Source organism: Physella acuta, unplaced genomic scaffold (assembly GCF_028476545.2).
Source record: "Physella acuta isolate Inbredline_101_S28 unplaced genomic scaffold, ASM2847654v3 ptg000951l, whole genome shotgun sequence".
NCBI classification, from domain to species: Eukaryota; Metazoa; Mollusca; class Gastropoda; family Physidae; genus Physella; species Physella acuta.
Genome location: NW_026732468.1, coordinates 46,557 through 65,337, shown reverse-complemented (window position 1 = coordinate 65,337; position 18,781 = coordinate 46,557). Strand labels below are relative to the sequence as shown.

Here is an 18,781-nt window from a genome sequence, read left to right as displayed (position 1 = left end):
ATGTAAATATAAGCCTGCTTCCCATAACAATGTTAATCGAATGCTCTACTACTAATTGTATCGGCTCAAAAAACTATCAAAAAATCAATTCAACGTATTGATAATTTCGATTAAAAAAAATGTAAAACAGTTTTATCCATCTGGTCAAGCGGTTTAAATAAAAAGTAACTAGCCGTAACCAGGTAACGCCGACGTTCAAAAGTATAACAATTTCAGGAAGAGAGAGAGAGAGAGGGGTCAATTATGTAAAAAAAAAGGTAGCCCTAATAAACGAAATAAGAGTTTCTGTTACAAATGTAATAGGCCAGATAAACATTTAGGGATGGTTTGTGTGAAGACAAGTGTAGTCTCAGGGTCAAGGTCCCTTTCCTACACGTTTAAGACTTAGATTTGAAAATATAACATGTCAAACTTTTTCAGCTGAAAGTTTTACATGTATTAAAAGTTAAGGTTTCTCTTCTAATGACTCGTTTGTCAGTTTGATGGTTGCTTCGAAAATATGTTGGTTTGTTTCCAACTGTTTTGATGATCTTTAATTAGAAAAACAATAATTTACTTTATTGCAGTTCAAAAACTAAGAGAAAAAAAGGAAATACAAGGCAAGAGAACAGCTTTGATATCGGTGTAAAGAGAGGGCGGTGATGTAAAAATTGTATGTTTTAATGTGAAGAGTGGGCGGTGATGTCAAAATTCTATGTTTTAATGTAAAGAGAGGGCGGTGATGTCGAAATTCTGTTTTAATGTAAAGAGAGGGCGGTGATGTCAAGATTCTATGTTTTAATGTGAAGAGTGGGCGGTGATGTCAAAATTCTATGTTTTAATGTAAAGAGAGGGCGGTGATGTCGAAATTCTGTTTTAATGTAAAGAGAGGGCGGTGATGTCAAGATTCTATGTTTTAATGTGAAGAGTGGGCGGTGATGTCAAATTTCTATGTTTTAATGTAAAGAGAGGGCGGTGATGTCAAAAGTCTATGTTTTAATGTGAAGAGTGGGCGGTGATGTCAAAATTCTATGTTTTAATGTAAAGAGAGGGCGGTGATGTCGAAATTCTGTTTTAATGTAAATTCAGACCTTCAAACACCGTTAATGTGGGTATGTCACATTCGATACGTCATACCGTATCAACCCCAGACAGGGAAACTTCTAACCTCCGTCACAGATTCATATCTAAAGGAATTTTTAAAAAGTTAATATTTTTTTTAGCCACAGGAACTCAATTTAGCTTGTATTATATACTTAAAAAAACAACAACTTGGAATTTCCAATTTTTTAAAATAGAATTTTGGTTCTTGCAGTTTCTTATTATTTTTGTGCTTCCAATGTTACAGTGCTATCGGTAGACGATTGAACGTCTGTTTAACTATACAATTCTTCATTTGCTGTGTCAATATCAGCCCCCATCACCTCACCACCCACCCCCCACGCTACCGTTTCTATTTCTCCAGGAAACTGTCTATTATTTTTTCTCCGGCTTCTGGCGACTTTTGCTGAGCGGAAGTGACATCATACATTTTTGGCCGGCAGGATGCAGACGACGGGTTTTGATGAAGATATTAGTCTCCAGCACGGCGGGAAATCTCATTTCCATTCTGGTATAGGGTAGGGGTTGGGGGGTGGGTGGGGGGGGGGGGACAAGCGGAAGTCGTCATTTTTATTTTTGGAATTTTGAGTTTGATTTAAAATGAGAGTATATTTATGGAGTGGATTAAAATTATTCTGTTAGTTGTGACGTTAGTTGCCCCCTAATGTCCTTACCCATCCCCCCCCCCCCTTAAGAACTAGTTGGGGGGACAACTAATATAGCCGATAGCCCATTTTCGGTCAGGCAAGAGCTCTATAGCCCCAAGTTTTGTGTGTGTGAGGGGGGTGGGTAAGACGAGGGCCCTGGTTTTTGTGTGAACATGTACACATTTAACGGTCTTTTGACTATTTTTGTAACAAAAAACACATAAAGGACAATTTTTGATTGACTGTAAGAATGAAAGAAAAAAACTGAAATTAAAATTATCTGATAAAAACGTTATTTTGACAATCCAACACAAAGCATTTGTCTGAATACTACATTTCCATATCAGCGATGACTCCATTGATTGAAAACACCACCGTAAAAGATTTACCCAGTACATAGCTTTTCAATTTTAAACTAAATAAAACTAGATAAGAAAAGTTTTGATTTTTTTTATTGGCAACGTCTCAGTTAATTCGTGTTTTTAGACCGCATTAGCAACAAGCCGCCTCAATTATTCTTAAATTCCCACAAATAACTTAAGCACACAGGTCGACCAAGAGAAGTCGAAAACTGAACACATGACTTGTAGAGCGGTATTCATGAGTGAATATTGTAACATGTAATTTAATATAATCTTTTGACTCAATGCCGAGCTAATTAATTGTTTCTTGTAATTAAATTTTTGTGTAAGATCAATACATTTTAATTTTTGGGTCACCCGTCAGTTACATTTAAATGAAATGTTAATGAGATCTCACCCCATTCCGTCCCCCACCCCACACCCAAGCAGTCACTTACTAGTACCATAGAGGGAAATTATTTCAAAACCTTCAATTATTGCAACCCAATTTCCAGCCCTAAACCAATCTATTTCCGGCAACAAGATATTTTCAAACGTTTTATTTCACACGCTTTACATTGGACGAGTATAGTCCGTACAAGAGAGTTTACCTCACCAGAGAGTTTACCTCACCAGACACTTTACCTCACCAGACAGTTTACCTCACCAGACACTTTACCTCACCAGACACTTTACCTCACCAGACACTTTACCTCACCAGACACTTTACCTCACCAGACACTTTACCTCACCAGACACTTTACCTCACCAGACACTTTACCTCACCAGAGAGTTTACCTCACCAGACACTTTACCTCACCAGACAATTTACCTCACCAGACAGTTTACATCACCAGAGAGTTTACATCACCAGAAAGTTTACATCACCAGAGAGTTTACCTCACAAGAGAGTTTACCTCACAAGAGAGTTTACCTCACAAGAGAGTTTACCTCACAAGAGAGTTTACCTCACAAGAGAGTTTACCTCACAAGAGAGTTTACCTCACAAGAGAGTTTACCTCACCAGAAAGTTTACATCACCAGAAAGTTTACATCACCAGAAAGTTTACCAGAGAAAATCTCAGATGGCAGATGTTAGAAAACAAACTCTAAACGTAAACAACCTTTAGTCGATCAAAGGTCTTTAAAGGATGACCCAAGGGTTGGAGTGTGTGTGTGTGTGGGGGGGGGGGAGGTAGGTGTTTTCTCCTGTTTACATGCCCTTTGTATGTCGATCATACATCTAAAATACTCACATATAGATACACACTCATGCACGCACATACACGTGTATGACCATATGCCACTGTTAATACGACCCCACTCTTCATTAGCTCTAGACAAAATCCATCATCTAGTTTAGCTCAAGACAAGTCATCTAGTTTAGCTCAAGACAATTCATCTAGTTTAGCTCAAGACAAGTCATCTAGTTTAGCTCAAGACAAGTCATCTAGTTTAGCTCAAGACAAGTCATCTAGTTTAGCTCAAGACAAGTCATCTAGTTTAGCTCAAGACAAGTCATCTAGTTTAGCTCAAGACAAGTCATCTAGTTTAGCTCAAGACAAGTCATCTAGTTTAGCTCAAGACAAGTCATCTAGTTTAGCTCAAGACAAGTCATCTAGTTTAGCTCAAGACAAGTCATCTAGTTTAGCTCAAGGCAAGTCATCTAGTTTAGCTCAAGACAAGCCCTCATGTGGTTTAACTCTTGCCAAGTCATCTGGTTTAGCTCAAGACAAGACCTTATGATCAAGTAAGTTGTAGAAAAGACCTCAATATCTAGTTTAGTTCTCGGAAAGACCCCACTAAATAGTTTAGCTCTAGACCAGTCATCATCTGCGTTGGCTGTAAACAAAGATCCATTATCTATTTCTACCAAAGAAGATCCACCATCTAGTTCCACTAAAGAAGATCCACCACCTAGATCAACTAAAGAAGATCCACCACCTAGATCCAATCAAGAAGATCCACCATCTACTTCAAGTAGAAAAGATCCACCATCTAGTTCCACTAGAGAAGATCCACCATCTAGTTCCACTAGAGAAGATCCACCATCTAGTTCCACTAGAGAAGATCCACCATCTAGTTCCACTAGAGAAGATCCACCATCTAGTTCCACTAGAGAAGATCCACCATCTAGTTCCACTAGAGAAGATCCACCATCTAGTTCCACTAGAGAAGATCCACCATCTACTTCAAGTAGAAAAGACCCACCATCTAGTTCCACTAAAGAAGATCCACCATCTAGTTCCACTAAAGAAGATCCACCATCTAGTCCCACTTTACCCCACCCACCATGCAATACCAGAGAGGGGGAATAAATCTCTTAAAATTAAAACCCGGAGCGAGATTTATTCGGGTTAATCCTGTAAGAGTTACCTCCAGAGTGGCAAGTGGACCCCGCGCTAAGTGCGAAAAATCTGGCACTGCTAAAAATAGTCTGTCGAAGGTTTTAGAACTATTGCATTATCCATAGAGAAAGTTAAGTATAGCTGTCCTCAGTTAGAGGAGAAATCCTGAATGTTTTACAGTAATTATAGCTGGAAAACTAATTGAATTTAATGTCTCAGCTTTTTAGTTTTATAACGACACACCAATGCACATTTCGCAAACCCTAAACATAAGCGGCACAATGGCACATTAACACACACGTTACACATTGAATTCCCACTAATATGACATAACACCTAGAGATAACAAAACAGCCCCTGACCAAATATACTTCAATGACATAGTGATGACACCAGACATATCATATACACACTTACCACCCTTTACATAGCACATCAATGTTACCCAATACACATCCTGGGACTACACAACTGAGACCTCAAATAATGAGCCAGCTGTTGCTCAGACAGAAAAAAATAGCAGACATTTGTTATGTCTAACTCAACCGAACACAGAAACACTTTAACAAACGAAATGAGTTTCACAATCTTCATCCCCCGCCCCACCTCCTACTGTACACCACCCCTCACCCCAGCACGTAAGCTCTGGTCCCTTCTCAACAAGGCGAACCTAATTTAAATCATCCAGCAATACAACTTTGTTACCAAAAAAATCACCCCGGAATACAAATTTGTTAGCAAAAAATTCATCCAGGAATACAACTTTGTTACCACACCAAACTTCTGGTCTGGGAGGTCTCTATAACATCCTAACGTTGTATACCAGATCTCAGTTCTATGACTCGGCGCCATGTAACGGCTGGAATACACAGAGGTGCCGTCAAAGGCTGGACACGAGATTCTGTGTCCTGGGACAGTTGTGTCCGGCATCAGTCTCCACAAAGTCTGGTCACGAGATTCTGTGTCCAGTTGTGTCCTGCATCTGTCTCCACCAGGTCTGGTCACGAGCCCAACATGATATATTATGATGTGAATGTCTGACAGCTTTACTACAGCGGCGTGGGCCTAGAGGTCTAGGACCTTCCCTCAGGACTCCAGAGGACGGATAGCAGCCATTATATATATATATATATATATATATATATATATATATATATATATATATATATATATATACTCATAATAGGGTATCAGTATACGATTGTGCTATTGTATATGTGAGTGTTGTATTTGGTGAAGGATAAAAAGTTGTAAATTTAAACTATCGCACAAGAAAACATTGTGACAGTTCAGACAAAATAGATCACTCTAGTGAAGTAGACGGGCCCGAGCAAATAAACTAATTCCATGCAATGCATGAGATATCATCAGGATGGAGCAGAGATAAAACATATTGCTCCCTGATGTAATCAATACATAAAACAACATATAGAATATACACTGCGGAGTCTTCGGGGAAAGTGTGAGGGGAAGGTGGGAGAGTGGAAGGTAAGTGTGGAGATTGTGTGGGTTGATTGTGGGAGAGTGGGAGGTAAGTGTGGGAATAGTTGGTGTATGAGGGGAGACAATTCCACCACTGAAAAGTCGAGTTTGAGATCAAAAGATCTCTCGGCACTTTAAAAAATTAAGGTTAATTAGTCGTGATCAGATGCCTGTCGGTATTTCCGACATGCGGAACATGCTGCAACAATTACAGTGCTGTGATGTAATCTGGAGTTTGGGGGCGGTACTTCAAGAGGGTGGGGGGGGGTGGAGGGGGCGAGTTTTGGCAGGTAACTTAACCTACACGAGTTAAGGAACTAGAAACAGAAGTTCACATGCCAAACACATGCAACAATTAACAAACTTTCACATGCTTAGCATACGCAACATTAGAGATTCTCAAGCACTAGTTGATCAGTTGTTCAAAACCTTTATAAATCATGTCTTGGTTTTTAAAACTAGATATACGAGTACCGGACTTATTTTATCATTCATTGTGACATGGAGTCTTCATTGTGACATGGAGTCTTCATTGTGACATGGAGTCTTCATTGTGACATGGAGTCTTCATTGTCACATGGAGTCTTCATTGTCACATGGAGTCTTCATTGTCACATGGAGTCTTCATTGTCACATGGAGTCTTCATTGTCACATGGAGTCTTCATTGTCACATGGAGTCTTCATTGTGACATGGAGTCTTCATTGTGACATGGAGTCTTCATTGTGACATGGAGTCTTCATTGTGACATGGAGTCTTCATTGTGACATGGAGTCTTCATTGTGACATGGAGTCTTCATTGTGACATGGAGTCTTCATTGTGACATGGAGTCTTCATTGTGACATGGAGTCATTATTGTGACATGGAGTCTTCATTGTGACATGGAGTCTTCATTGTGACATGGAGTCTTCATTGTGACATGGAGTCTTCATTGTGACATGGAGTCTTCATTGTGACATGGAGTCTTCATTGTGACATGGAGTCTTCATTGTGACATGGAGTCTTCATTGTGACATGGAGTCTTTATTGTGACATGGCGTCTTTATTGTCACATGGCGTCTTCATTGTCACATGGCGTCTTCATTGTCACATGGCGTCTTCATTGTCACATGGAGTCTTCATTGTCACATGGAGTCTTCATTGTGACTTGGAGGTTTACCAAACCTCTACAAATCTTAGCTAGTTAAACTAAATCAGTAGACATGTTTACAAAAAAAGATTTATAAATAAAAAAATAGTTTTAGCCAATACATTACCCCCACCCCCTTTTAACGCGCAACAAAATAGGCTGAGACCATGGAGGCAGCAACAACACAGTTAAGAGTTTAAGACATCTACAACTTAAGAATTCGATAACATATCCACCTGATGGAAATTCAAACAACCCGAAAGCCGTGAGACTAAACTTTCAGCTGGAATATTTCATCAAACCTAATGACTTAACTAATGAGTTAATTATTTTTTTTTTGTCAAGGACATGACCATCAGACGATAAAATATATCCTAAGTTAAAAGAAACAACTAGCTGGAAGTGAACTACGGTGTACACATATCTACTAGTAGGTACTTCGAATAAAACGTCAAGTACATAACTAATAATAACTATCACACAAAATGCATCATAAACAACTTAATTACAAAATCATAGAAAAATGTATCACACTTACGTTTTGAGATTCACAAAAGCACACAAAAAGCATCTCTTCTGTAGCTTTACCTGCAGCAGAGGTGAAAACTTCCCGCGAACACACAAGTCTGCTCCGTTGTTGACTCGCAACAATCTCTTCAACAATATAATTTACACATTATTAAACACGTAGGACCTAGAAAAAAACATTCATAAAAATCTCTTCAACTAACCACTTTACAGATCGTCCTCTACATTATATTTTACACACTACTAACACCTAGGACCTAGACAAAACATTCATAACAATCTCTTCAACTAACCACTATACAAACGGCCGTCAACATTGTCTTTTACACACTACTACACACGTATGACGTAGAGAAAACATTCACAACAACTCACTGGACTAATGAATCGAAACAATAAACACACCGCAACCCTTCCCCACCCAACACCATCAGCACCAACGAACACACTTGCCACTGTAAACACAACTCACATTCTTGGTTCAAAATATGGGATACAACTAACGTAGGCTTATAAGCATCTCAATTCACAGTTAGCGCTATAGTGGCTAAGGGTGTTGCAAATACAAAACAAAACTTAATGTATTTTGTTTACATGCTTTGTGATTAAATTTTTAATGTTATTTTTTCTTACATTTACTAACGAAGTTGATGAAATACGAAGTTTTAAGATGTAGTTTTGGTCGCAGTGTCACAATACAGCTGACTCCTCCTAAATACCAAGCTAAGTTTGCCATTGAGAGTAGTCTATTTCAACTTTATACACACAATGTAGCTTTAAAGGGAAATATACAATTCTACTGATTCATGTAGAAAGAGAGACAACGGTAGAAACATAAGAGGGGAAATGTATCATGTCAGTGTTTTACTCCCCCCCCCCCCGCACCCTCCCCTCATCAGTTGCTAGAACTTGTCAACATTTTCTCCAGACTTTATTTTATGATCGACTACTGGATTCTCTCTCTGTCTGTCAGCTGTTCCTGGGGAAAAATCGGGTTTGTGAGGGGAGGGAAACTTTTCCCATGGGGAGAGGGGGTGTGGGGTGTGATTGTTGGGGGCGGAGGGATATGGGTGGTGGGTGGGTGACTCGATTTCCTTGATTTCATCTCCGGTTCTGCTTTGCATTTCGAATGTTCGAAAACGTCTTTGAGGGAACTACGGCTCCAGTGGGTAGGGAGCGATAAATGGGAATCCAAGTGGTATGTGGACTGGAGGGGGGGGGAGCTGGTATGTAGACCGGGGATGGGGAAGCTGGTTGTTAGAAGAGGGGGTTAGAGCAGTGGGGTAGAGAATTTGGGTATAGAGGTTGACACTGTGAGGTTGTCACAAGGGGGAGGGTTGTCACATGCAAGGTTTACCACAGGCAGAGGTTGACACGGGGAGGGGTTGTCACGTGGAGGGTTGAGTACTGATCACACGATATGAACTCTAGCAGCGACACCACAGTGATAGAGAGGTGACCAAAAAATGTTAACGCTACACCTGCCCACCCTAACGTTATAGAGGAGCATTTAATAGGGTGTCGGGAGGGGGAGTCAATATTGGTTTATGAGATGGCTGAAAACATTGGTGATCCGTTGATTAACAGGGGATTAAGTTAACGATTAAAATTATGAATTAAATTGGGGATTAAGGTGAAAATTTAAATTTTCTTGTCGCGAAAAAAATGATTAAAATTTAATATTAAATCTATGTTGTGTAAATACAAGTAAGTTTATTCTGATGGCTTACCTAATGTAAGCCTTTTCTTTTAGCCTTAAGGCTTCCCATTAACTCCCGACAACCCCCCCCCCCCCCCCCCACTCGATCTACTCAACGTGAATTAAATCTTGATTGCCTCTCTCGTAGCATGTTGATTTAGTTTGGGAAATTGTTGATGAATAAGACTAATTAGGAAGTGAAATCATCACATTTAAGTACACACAGACAGTCAGGCAAACAGACAGACAGACAGACAGAAGGGTGGGGGCGAGAGGAGAGAGGCGTAAGAGGAAACAGAGAGAGAGAGAGAGAGAGAGAGCGAGAGAGAAGGAGAGAGAGAGAGAGAGAAGAAGAGAGAGAGAGAGAGAGAGAGAGAGAGAGAGAGAGAGAGAGAGAGAGAGAGAACTGGAATGTAGCGAAAGAGAAGAAAAAAGAGAATTTTACGAACGCCAGTAGCAGCTAATTAAATTAAGTTTTCACACATGTGGATAGGGCTACGAAATTAAAAACATATTTTATAAACGGTATGTGTAAAAATTGTTGTTTTCAGAGATTTATGCATACAATTTTTGTTTGTATTACCCGGTCAGATATTTCAGTCTGTTAACTAAATTATTATAACTAAATCTAGTTACATAATTATTGGGATTTATTTATTTACATTTTCTATAAGATGATAGGATTCACATTTGTTTTGGATACCTGTATTTACACATTGTCTTTGAATAACTAGATTCACCTTTTAAAAAAACTGCACATAAATAAAGTTTTTGTGTAATGCAGAAAAATAAGAAAGAATGAAAAGCTTGGCGACAACTTCTGGAAAATAAACCTCACTTGTTTACATTACATTTGCTTACATTTCAGAGCTGGATTGATCTTCTCTCTTCCTCTTTTTCTCTCACTCGTGATCATTCCAGAAGCCACGACGAGAAATGTTCCAATTCTAACACCGATGTCGCTCCAGGGTCAGACCACGGAACCCCGCTCACCTGCGGTCTTTTGATGACACTTTGATATAACTGTGTCTTCTTCTGGGCCTGATGTTTACAATATACATTCCTGTGGTTCACACCCTCCACCCCTGTGGTCCACACCATCCACACATGTGGTCCACACCACCCACACATGTGGTCCACACATCCATCCAGAGTCGTCCACACCATCCACCTTTGGTCCACACCATCAAACATGTGGTCCACACCATCCATCTCTGTGGTCCACACCATCAAACCTGTGGTCCACACCATCCATCCCTGTGGTCCACACCACCCATCCCTGTGGTCCACACCCTTCACCTATGGCCCACACCATCCACCTATGGTCCACACCACCTACCTGTGGGCCACACCCTTCACCTATGGCCCACACCATCCACCTATGGTCCACACCACCTACCTGTGGGCCACACCCTTCACCTATGGCCCACACCATCCACCTATGGTCCACACCACCCACCCCTGTGGTCCACACCCTTCACCTATGGCCCACACCATCCACCTATGGTCCACACCACCTACCTGTGGTCCACACCCTTCACCTATGGCCCACACCATCCACCTATGGTCCACACCACCCACCCCTGTGGTCCACACCCTTCACCTATGGCCCACACCATCCACCTATGGTCCACACCACCTACCTGTGGGCCACACCCTTCACCTATGGCCCACACCATCCACCTATGGTCCACACCACCTACCTGTGGGCCACACCCTTCACCTATGGTCCACACCATCCACCTTTGGTCCACACCATCCACCTTTGGTCCACACCATCCACCCCTGTGGTCCACACCATCCACCTGTGGTCCACACCATCCACCCCTGTGGTCCACACATCCACCCCTGTGGTCCACACCATCCACCTTTGGTCCACACCATCCACCTTTGGTCCACACCATCCACCCCTGTGGTCCACACCATCCACCTGTGGTCCACACCATCCATCCCTGTGGTCCACACCATCCACCTTTGGTCCACACCATCCACCCCTGTGGTCCACACCATCCACCTGTGGTCCACACCATCCACCCCTGTGGTCCACACCATCCACCTGTGGTCCACACCATCCACCCCTGTGGTCCACACCATCCACCTGTGGTCCACACCATCCACCCCTGTGGTCCAAACCAGCCACCCCTGTGGTCCACACCACCCACCCCTGTGGTCCACACCATCCACCTTTGGTCCACACCACCCACCTTTGGTCCACACCACCCACCCCTAAGTTCCACACCACCCACCCCTGTGGTCCACACCACCCACCCCTAAGTTCCACACCACCCACCCCTGTGGTCCACACCACCCACCCCTGTGCTCCACACCACCCACCCCTAAGTTCCACACCACCCACCCCTGTGGTCCACACCACCCACCCCTGTGGTCCACACCACCCACCCCTATGGTCCACACCACCCACCCCTAAGTTCCACACCACCCACCCCTGTGGTCCACACCACCCACCCCTGTGGTCCACACCACCCACCCCTAAGTTCCACACCATCCACCTGTGGTCCACACCACCCACCCCTGTGGTCCACACCATCCACCTTTGGTCCACACCACCCACCTTTGGTCCACACCACCCACCCCTAAGTTCCACACCACCCACCCCTGTGGTCCACACCACCCACCCCTAAGTTCCACACCACCCACCCCTGTGGTCCACACCACCCACCCCTGTGGTCCACACCACCCACCCCTAAGTTCCACACCACCCACCCCTGTGGTCCACACCACCCACCCCTGTGGTCCACACCACCCACCCCTGTGGTCCACACCATCCACCCCTGTGATCCACAACACCCACCTGTGATCCACACCATCCACCTGTGGTCCACACCCTCCATCCCTGTGTTCCACACCATCAAACCTGTGGTCCACACTATCCACCTGTGGTCCACACCATCCACCTGTGGTCCACACATCCACCCCTGTGGTCCACACCATCCACCCCTGTGATCCACACCACCCACCTGTGGTCCACACTATCCACCTGTGGTCCACACCATCCACCTGTGGTCCACACCCTCCATCCCTGTGGTCCACACCATCAAACCTGTGGTCCACACCATCCACCTGTGGTCCTCACCGTCCACCCCTGTGGTCCACACCCTCCATCCCTGTGGTCCACACCATCCACCTGTGGTCCACACCATCCACCTGTGGTCCACACCATCCACCTGTGGTCCACACCATCCACCTGTGGTCCACACCACCCACCCCTGTGGTCCACACCATCCACCCCTGTGGTCCACACCACCCACCCCTGTGGTCCACACCATCCACCCCTGTGGTCCACACCATCCACCTGTGGTCCACACCATCCACCTGTGGTCCCTGTTGGGTTCTGGAATCTAGGGTATATATATATGTAGCGACAAACAAAGACAACTAACACTATATAAATATAATAATAACAATAAGATGTTTAATATAAATGTATACAGTAATAAGAATAATAAAAGAGCAAATGGAGTCTACAACATAAAATAACAAGATACTCAACGTCTCCCCGTCCACAGCCACAGCACAACTTCACATCCAGATCTCAACCCCACGTTCCACGTTCCACGTCCACAGCCACACTACAACCAACTGATTCACACACTAGCACACGCTCTGACACCCGTCACCTGACACACCTCACGTGAACACCTCTCGCTCCATGTAAACACACTCAACCAAGGGATACAACTATACACCAAAGGGAGGGTACCTGTCGTTCCAGCACACAACACACACACACACAAGCAGGGGACATGTAAGGGACGTAACAGTCCCCACCGTCCACCCCTGTGGTCCACACCATCCACCTGTGGTCCACACCATCCACCTGTTGTCCCCACCATCCACCCCTGTGGTCCACACCATCCACCTGTGGTCCACACCATCCACCCCTGTGGTCCACACCATCCACCTGTTGTCCCCACCATCCACCCCTGTTGTCCCCACCGTCCACCCCTGTGGTCCACACCATCCACCCCTGTGGTCCACACCATCCACCTTTGGTCCACACCATCCACCTGTGGTCCACACCACCCACCCCTGTGGTCCACACCACCCACCCGTGTGGTCCACAACATCAAACCTGTGGTCCACACCACCCACCCCTGTGGTCCACACCACCCACCCGTGTGGTCCACAACATCAAACCTGTGGTCCGCACAATCAAACCTGTGGTCCACACCACCCACCACAGAATGAGCTAGCACCACTGGCCTGAGGTAGGTTCTAATCCCTACCACACTGTTCCAGACATGAATGATCCACTTGACTTGTGGGGTGCCATCCGAGGCTATAGACCAGACAGCCAGCATTGAAGGTCAGATTCTCATCATCAAAGCGAGTACCATAGCCGGTATAACAGGGGGATTTTCTGGATCTGAAGGTATGTATCGGCAAACTTAAGGGGGATTCTCTGGATCTGAAAGTATGTATCGGCAAACTTAAGGGTGATTTTCTGGATCTGAAGGTATGTATCGGCAAACTTAAGGGTGATTTTCTGGATCTGAAGGTATGTATCGGCAAACTTAAGGGTGATTTTCTGGATCTGAAGGTATGTATCGGCAAACTTAAGGGGGATTCTCAGGATCTGAAGGTATGTATCGGCAAACTTAAGGGTGATTCTCTGGATCTGAAGGTATGTATCGGCAAACTTAAAGGTAATTGGATCGGGGTCGATGCGGTCACATGGTTACGTAACCTTTTTTAACAAACTATATATGAACCAGACATTCGGAAAACTGAAACACTGACCAACACTGACCAACACTGACCAACACTGACCAACACTGACCAACACTGACCAACACCAATCTAAATAAAAAAAAACAAAGAGCCCCTATTTTGATGTGGGCGTCACCACACAAAAGCACATGTTGAGTAGCATTAAAAATACCACAAATATGTTAACCCGTTGCACTGTTTCCCCATAAGTTAACCACCTCTGTAGCCGGTGTGACTGTAGCCCCATAAATTACCCCCCCCCCCAACATATGTGACTGTAGCCCCATAAATTAACCCCACCCCAATATGTGTGACTGTAGCCCCATAAATTACCCCCCCCCCCCAAACCGATGTGACTGTAGCCCCATAAATTACCCCCCCCCTCCAACCGATGTGACTGTAGCCCCATAAATTACCCCTCCCCCCCTCCAACCGATGTGACTGTAGCCCCATAAATTACCCCCCCCCCCCAATCGATGTGACTTTAGCCCCATAAATTACCCCCCCCCCCCCTCCAACCGATGTGACTGTATTCCCATAAATTACCCCCACCCCCCCAAACCGATGTGACTGTAGCCCCATAAATTACCCCTCCCCCCCTCCAACCGATGTGACTGTAGCCCCATAAATTACCCCCCCCCCAATCGATGTGACTTTAGCCCCATAAATTACCCCCCCCCCCTCCAACCGATGTGACTGTATTCCCATAAATTACCCCCCACCCCCCCAAACCGATGTGACTGTAGCACCATAAATTACCCCCCCCCCAACCGATGTGACTGTAGCCCCATAAATTAACCCCCCCCCCCCCAACCGATGTGACTGTTGCCCCATAAATTAACCTCCCCCCCTCCAACCGATGTGACTGTAGCTCCATAAATTACCACCCCCCCCCTGTAGCGACCTACCAATCAATGCCGGACGGGTACATTGTACCGGGGTGACCAGTCAAGCGGAAACCAATCGGCCCCAAACTCGTTACAAAGCCAGAGGTTAAAAATAGCCATGTCCTGGGTTTGTTAAAACAGCCCCGCCTTGATTAAAAACCTCGGGACCACCCTGTGGTGATTAGTTGGATAATGTTGTAGCTATACAACACACTAGAGTTGTGTACAATGTTGGATCTTACACTAATGTGTACACGTACAGATAGATACCTTAATACCTGCACAGATACGACATTATACATTTTAAAGAAAGCTTTAAAATATGAAATATGTGACCAGCCCTACACACACACACACTCTCTCTCTCTCACACACACACAAACTCTCTCTCTCTCTCTCTCACGGGTCTACGACAAATTCCCGAAAGACACTTGCCCGAATGCCGTTTGCCCGAAGGCCGTTTGCCCGAAAAATGTTATCAATAAAATATTACCAAATAGTCATTCGTGATCAATTTAAATTTGAAATTTTGATAAACAATACATATATTAACAAAAATAAAGGGAAAATATTTAATATCATATATATTAACACGAAGATATTATTAATTAATTTGTATTTAAATAGAGATCAAACATAAAAGACTAACATTAGTTTTTTAATTCGCCGCCTAGGCCCCGCCCCATTCTTTTGTTGACTGATCACCTCACAAGTTAACAAGAAAAATCAAACAAACGCGCCTCTGTTCAATGTTGCGAAACGCCGCGCCGCCTACACCGTGTCATAAGCGCTATATAACCACCGCAACACGTCGGCTACACAAGGTGGTCAAAACTTACACATCAAAAGAATGTTAAGATACCGCCGCCGGCATCACCTTACATTTATTGAAGAATAAAGAATTATTTTTACGGCGATTTCTCATATTAAAAAAAAATAATAATAATAAAAGCTAAATTTTAAAAATATAAGCAAATTTGTTTTTATGCTTAAAACTGTGGATTATCAAAATTTCAAACTTGAATTGATTATGAATGTCTATTTGGTTATATAATTTTTATTCAATTTTTACATTTTTCGGGCAAACTGCCTTCGGGCAAGTGGCATTCGGGCATTTGTCGCATTCGGGCAAGTGTCCATTCGGGCATTTGTCGCATTCGGGCAAGTGTCCATTCGGGCATTTGTCGCATTCGGGCAAGTGTCCATTCGGGCATTTGTCGCAATCGGGCAAGTGTCCATTCGGGAATTCGGCCTTCGGGCAAACGGCATTCGGGCAAGTGTCTTTCGGGAAAACGTCCGGCTCCCCTCTCTCACACACACAAACACACACAATTACATGCATAGTGTGATCTTGAGTCTCCTATCTCAAGGCCATCGTGTCAATGCTCTCCCCTTATCACCGTTTTAGCCTTCAATAGAATTTGTACCTCGGATAGTTGTGGCTTTATCTATTGCAAATTTAGCAGCGTTTTGTGAATAAACGCCAATAATACTACAGTACAACGTTTGGGATGAAAATTAAAATGATTATTGTACAATGTACAATTCATAAATAATACTTTAATATTTTTTACCTAATTTACTTATATATATATATATATATATATATATATATATATATATATATATATATATATATATATATATATATATATATATATATATATATATAGTGTAAAGTATGAGTTGACTGATATTACACGACAAAGATTGTTTTGAATGATTGCATGATAGATAAATGATTGCATGATAGATAAATGATTGCATGATAGATGATTGATTCTATGATGAATGATTGCATGATAGATGAGTGATTGCATGTCAAAAGGCCAATGATTGGGAGATAAAAGTTAGCTTCAGATTGCATGAGTGATGAACGATTGCATGAGTGATGAACGATTGCTGGAGTTAGGCTTCAGAGAAAAAGTGTTTGCTTGATGATTGTCAGATGATTGTAGTGGATTGCTAATAATTGTGTTTGCTGGGTGATTGTCCATTGAATGTCCAATGATTGATAGCAGATTTATTTATAATTTCTACATGAGCTTGTTTAAAAGATCTGATTAGGTTTTCCCCAACCCTAAATCCCACTGAGCACCGTGTTATAACCCATGGTGTCTCGGTAAGTATATGGTACGGTCGGCCATTTTTTGTGGTGTTACCTCCATCGGCTGCCCTAACAGAGTGTAATGGCCTCTCTAGAACGTCGACTAGTCCATCAACGTGCACGCACGAGTTTTTTTATCAACCCATGGGATGACAACCCTAATCCACAACGGCACCCCGTGGAATAATATCGCAGTTGGATATAATCCATCCGTTTTGCGTCACGTGATTAAGGTCAGCGTGACATCTTTAAAAAAGTTCTGCTCAGTAATTTAGGAGCTAATTAATGTGGAGATAATTACTTAAACGTTTTGTTTTGTTCAATCGAGTCTTGATTCGATGAAAACGATCACGTGACACACGTGTTTATGTTTGTGTGACAATAATAGCCGTACCCACCGGCCCTGCGTAGACCGCAGGTTGAATTCTCTTGTAGGACTAGGGTTATATATCTGAGACTGTACCCAACGGAAGATGAGATCATGTAAAGGACGGTAGTTCTGTAGCTCAGCACAACTTGATACAGATGTTCAGTTTAACATAGTAACTTATCCAGGTGTCCACTCTAGCCATCTCGTGGGTTATAACCCCTAGTCCTGATGTTTCTTTCACAAATAAGTCCCAGTGATTTGTCCTACAGATTTGTTCTGCAACTAAATCGTCATTCACATCGGTCCTAATGTCGGCTATCTTGGTTGTACGAAAAGGTCGAACTAATTAGTCCTACACAAGGCCCCCGGAAAATACGGAGCACGTCCTTCAGGAATGTTCTTTGTATAGCCAGGCGCGAATCAGACACTGGCCCCTGCTCACCCCACTCAGGGAAAATTTATATGGGGCACCTGCCAATCTGGAGACCACAGTCCGGTTTGTTCACGAAGTTGGACTTGTTGTCTAAATCCTCCACCATATTCTCAATTAAGAACGAAGAAGAAGAAGTCCTACACAGGGGTCCTAATGTCGGCTATATTGGTTGTACGAAAAGGTTGAACTAATTAGTCCTACACAGGGGTCCATTGAGACGTTGTCGCAACATATCTGTTTTTCTAGACGTCGCTCCTCCCCCCGGGCCACGTGTACACGAACCTAAATCACGTGGGATTATCATCACGCGAGCTGCCTAACGAAATACATAACATGACAAGTATATGGTCGACACCCAAATCTCGCGAGATACACAACCAAATCGTTTCTAGTTAGTCTTTGTTAAATAAAATACAGCAACAAGAAATGTTTCGTGTGTAGTGTGTATGATCATCTTAAGCAACACAAACACAACACAACACTTACAATACACTGAGACTGATACCAACAACGGAAAAACACCAACACAAGACGAAACACTTAACACCAAACACCACAAACACCACCAACAGCACCACCAACACTACCAACATCAACATCAACACCACCAACACCAACACCACCAAAACCACCAACACCACCAACACTACCAACATCAACACCACCAACACCACCAACACTACCAACATCAACACCACCAACACCACCAACACTACCAACATCAACACCACCAACACCACCAACACTACCAACATCAACACCACCAACACCACCAACACTACCAACATCAACACCACCAACACCACCAACACTACCAACATCAACACCACCAACACCACCAACACTACCAACATCAACACCACCAACACCACCAACACTACCAACACTACCAACATCAACACCACCAACAAAAACACCAACACGACCATAACCAACACCACCAGCAACACCATCACCCTCACCTTTACATGCTTGCACCCGATTTTGCGTGGTAATGTT

At 43.5% G+C, this 18,781-nt stretch overlaps 2 protein-coding genes across 3 annotated transcripts in view; one reads left to right on the top strand and one right to left on the bottom strand.

Annotated features, from left to right (window-relative positions):
• Positions 1–7,869, bottom strand: part of LOC131953767 (uncharacterized) — a 93,101-nt gene extending 85,232 nt beyond the window's left edge. For both annotated transcript variants that reach the window (XM_059317127.1, XM_059317129.1), the window contains exons 1-2: positions 7,849–7,869; positions 7,566–7,681 (exon numbers count right to left, since the gene is read on the bottom strand). The gene's annotated coding sequence lies outside the window, so the exon portion shown is untranslated. The remainder of the gene's footprint in view (positions 1–7,565; positions 7,682–7,848) is intronic.
• LOC131953771 (putative uncharacterized protein ENSP00000383309) lies at positions 1,525–4,386 on the top strand. The gene is made up of 3 exons (XM_059317139.1): positions 1,525–1,598; positions 3,403–3,725; positions 3,947–4,386. The coding sequence occupies exons 1-3, from the start codon at positions 1,525–1,527 to the stop codon at positions 4,384–4,386; spliced, it is 837 nt and encodes a 278-aa protein (XP_059173122.1).
• Positions 7,870–18,781: the final 10,912 nt, after the last annotated feature.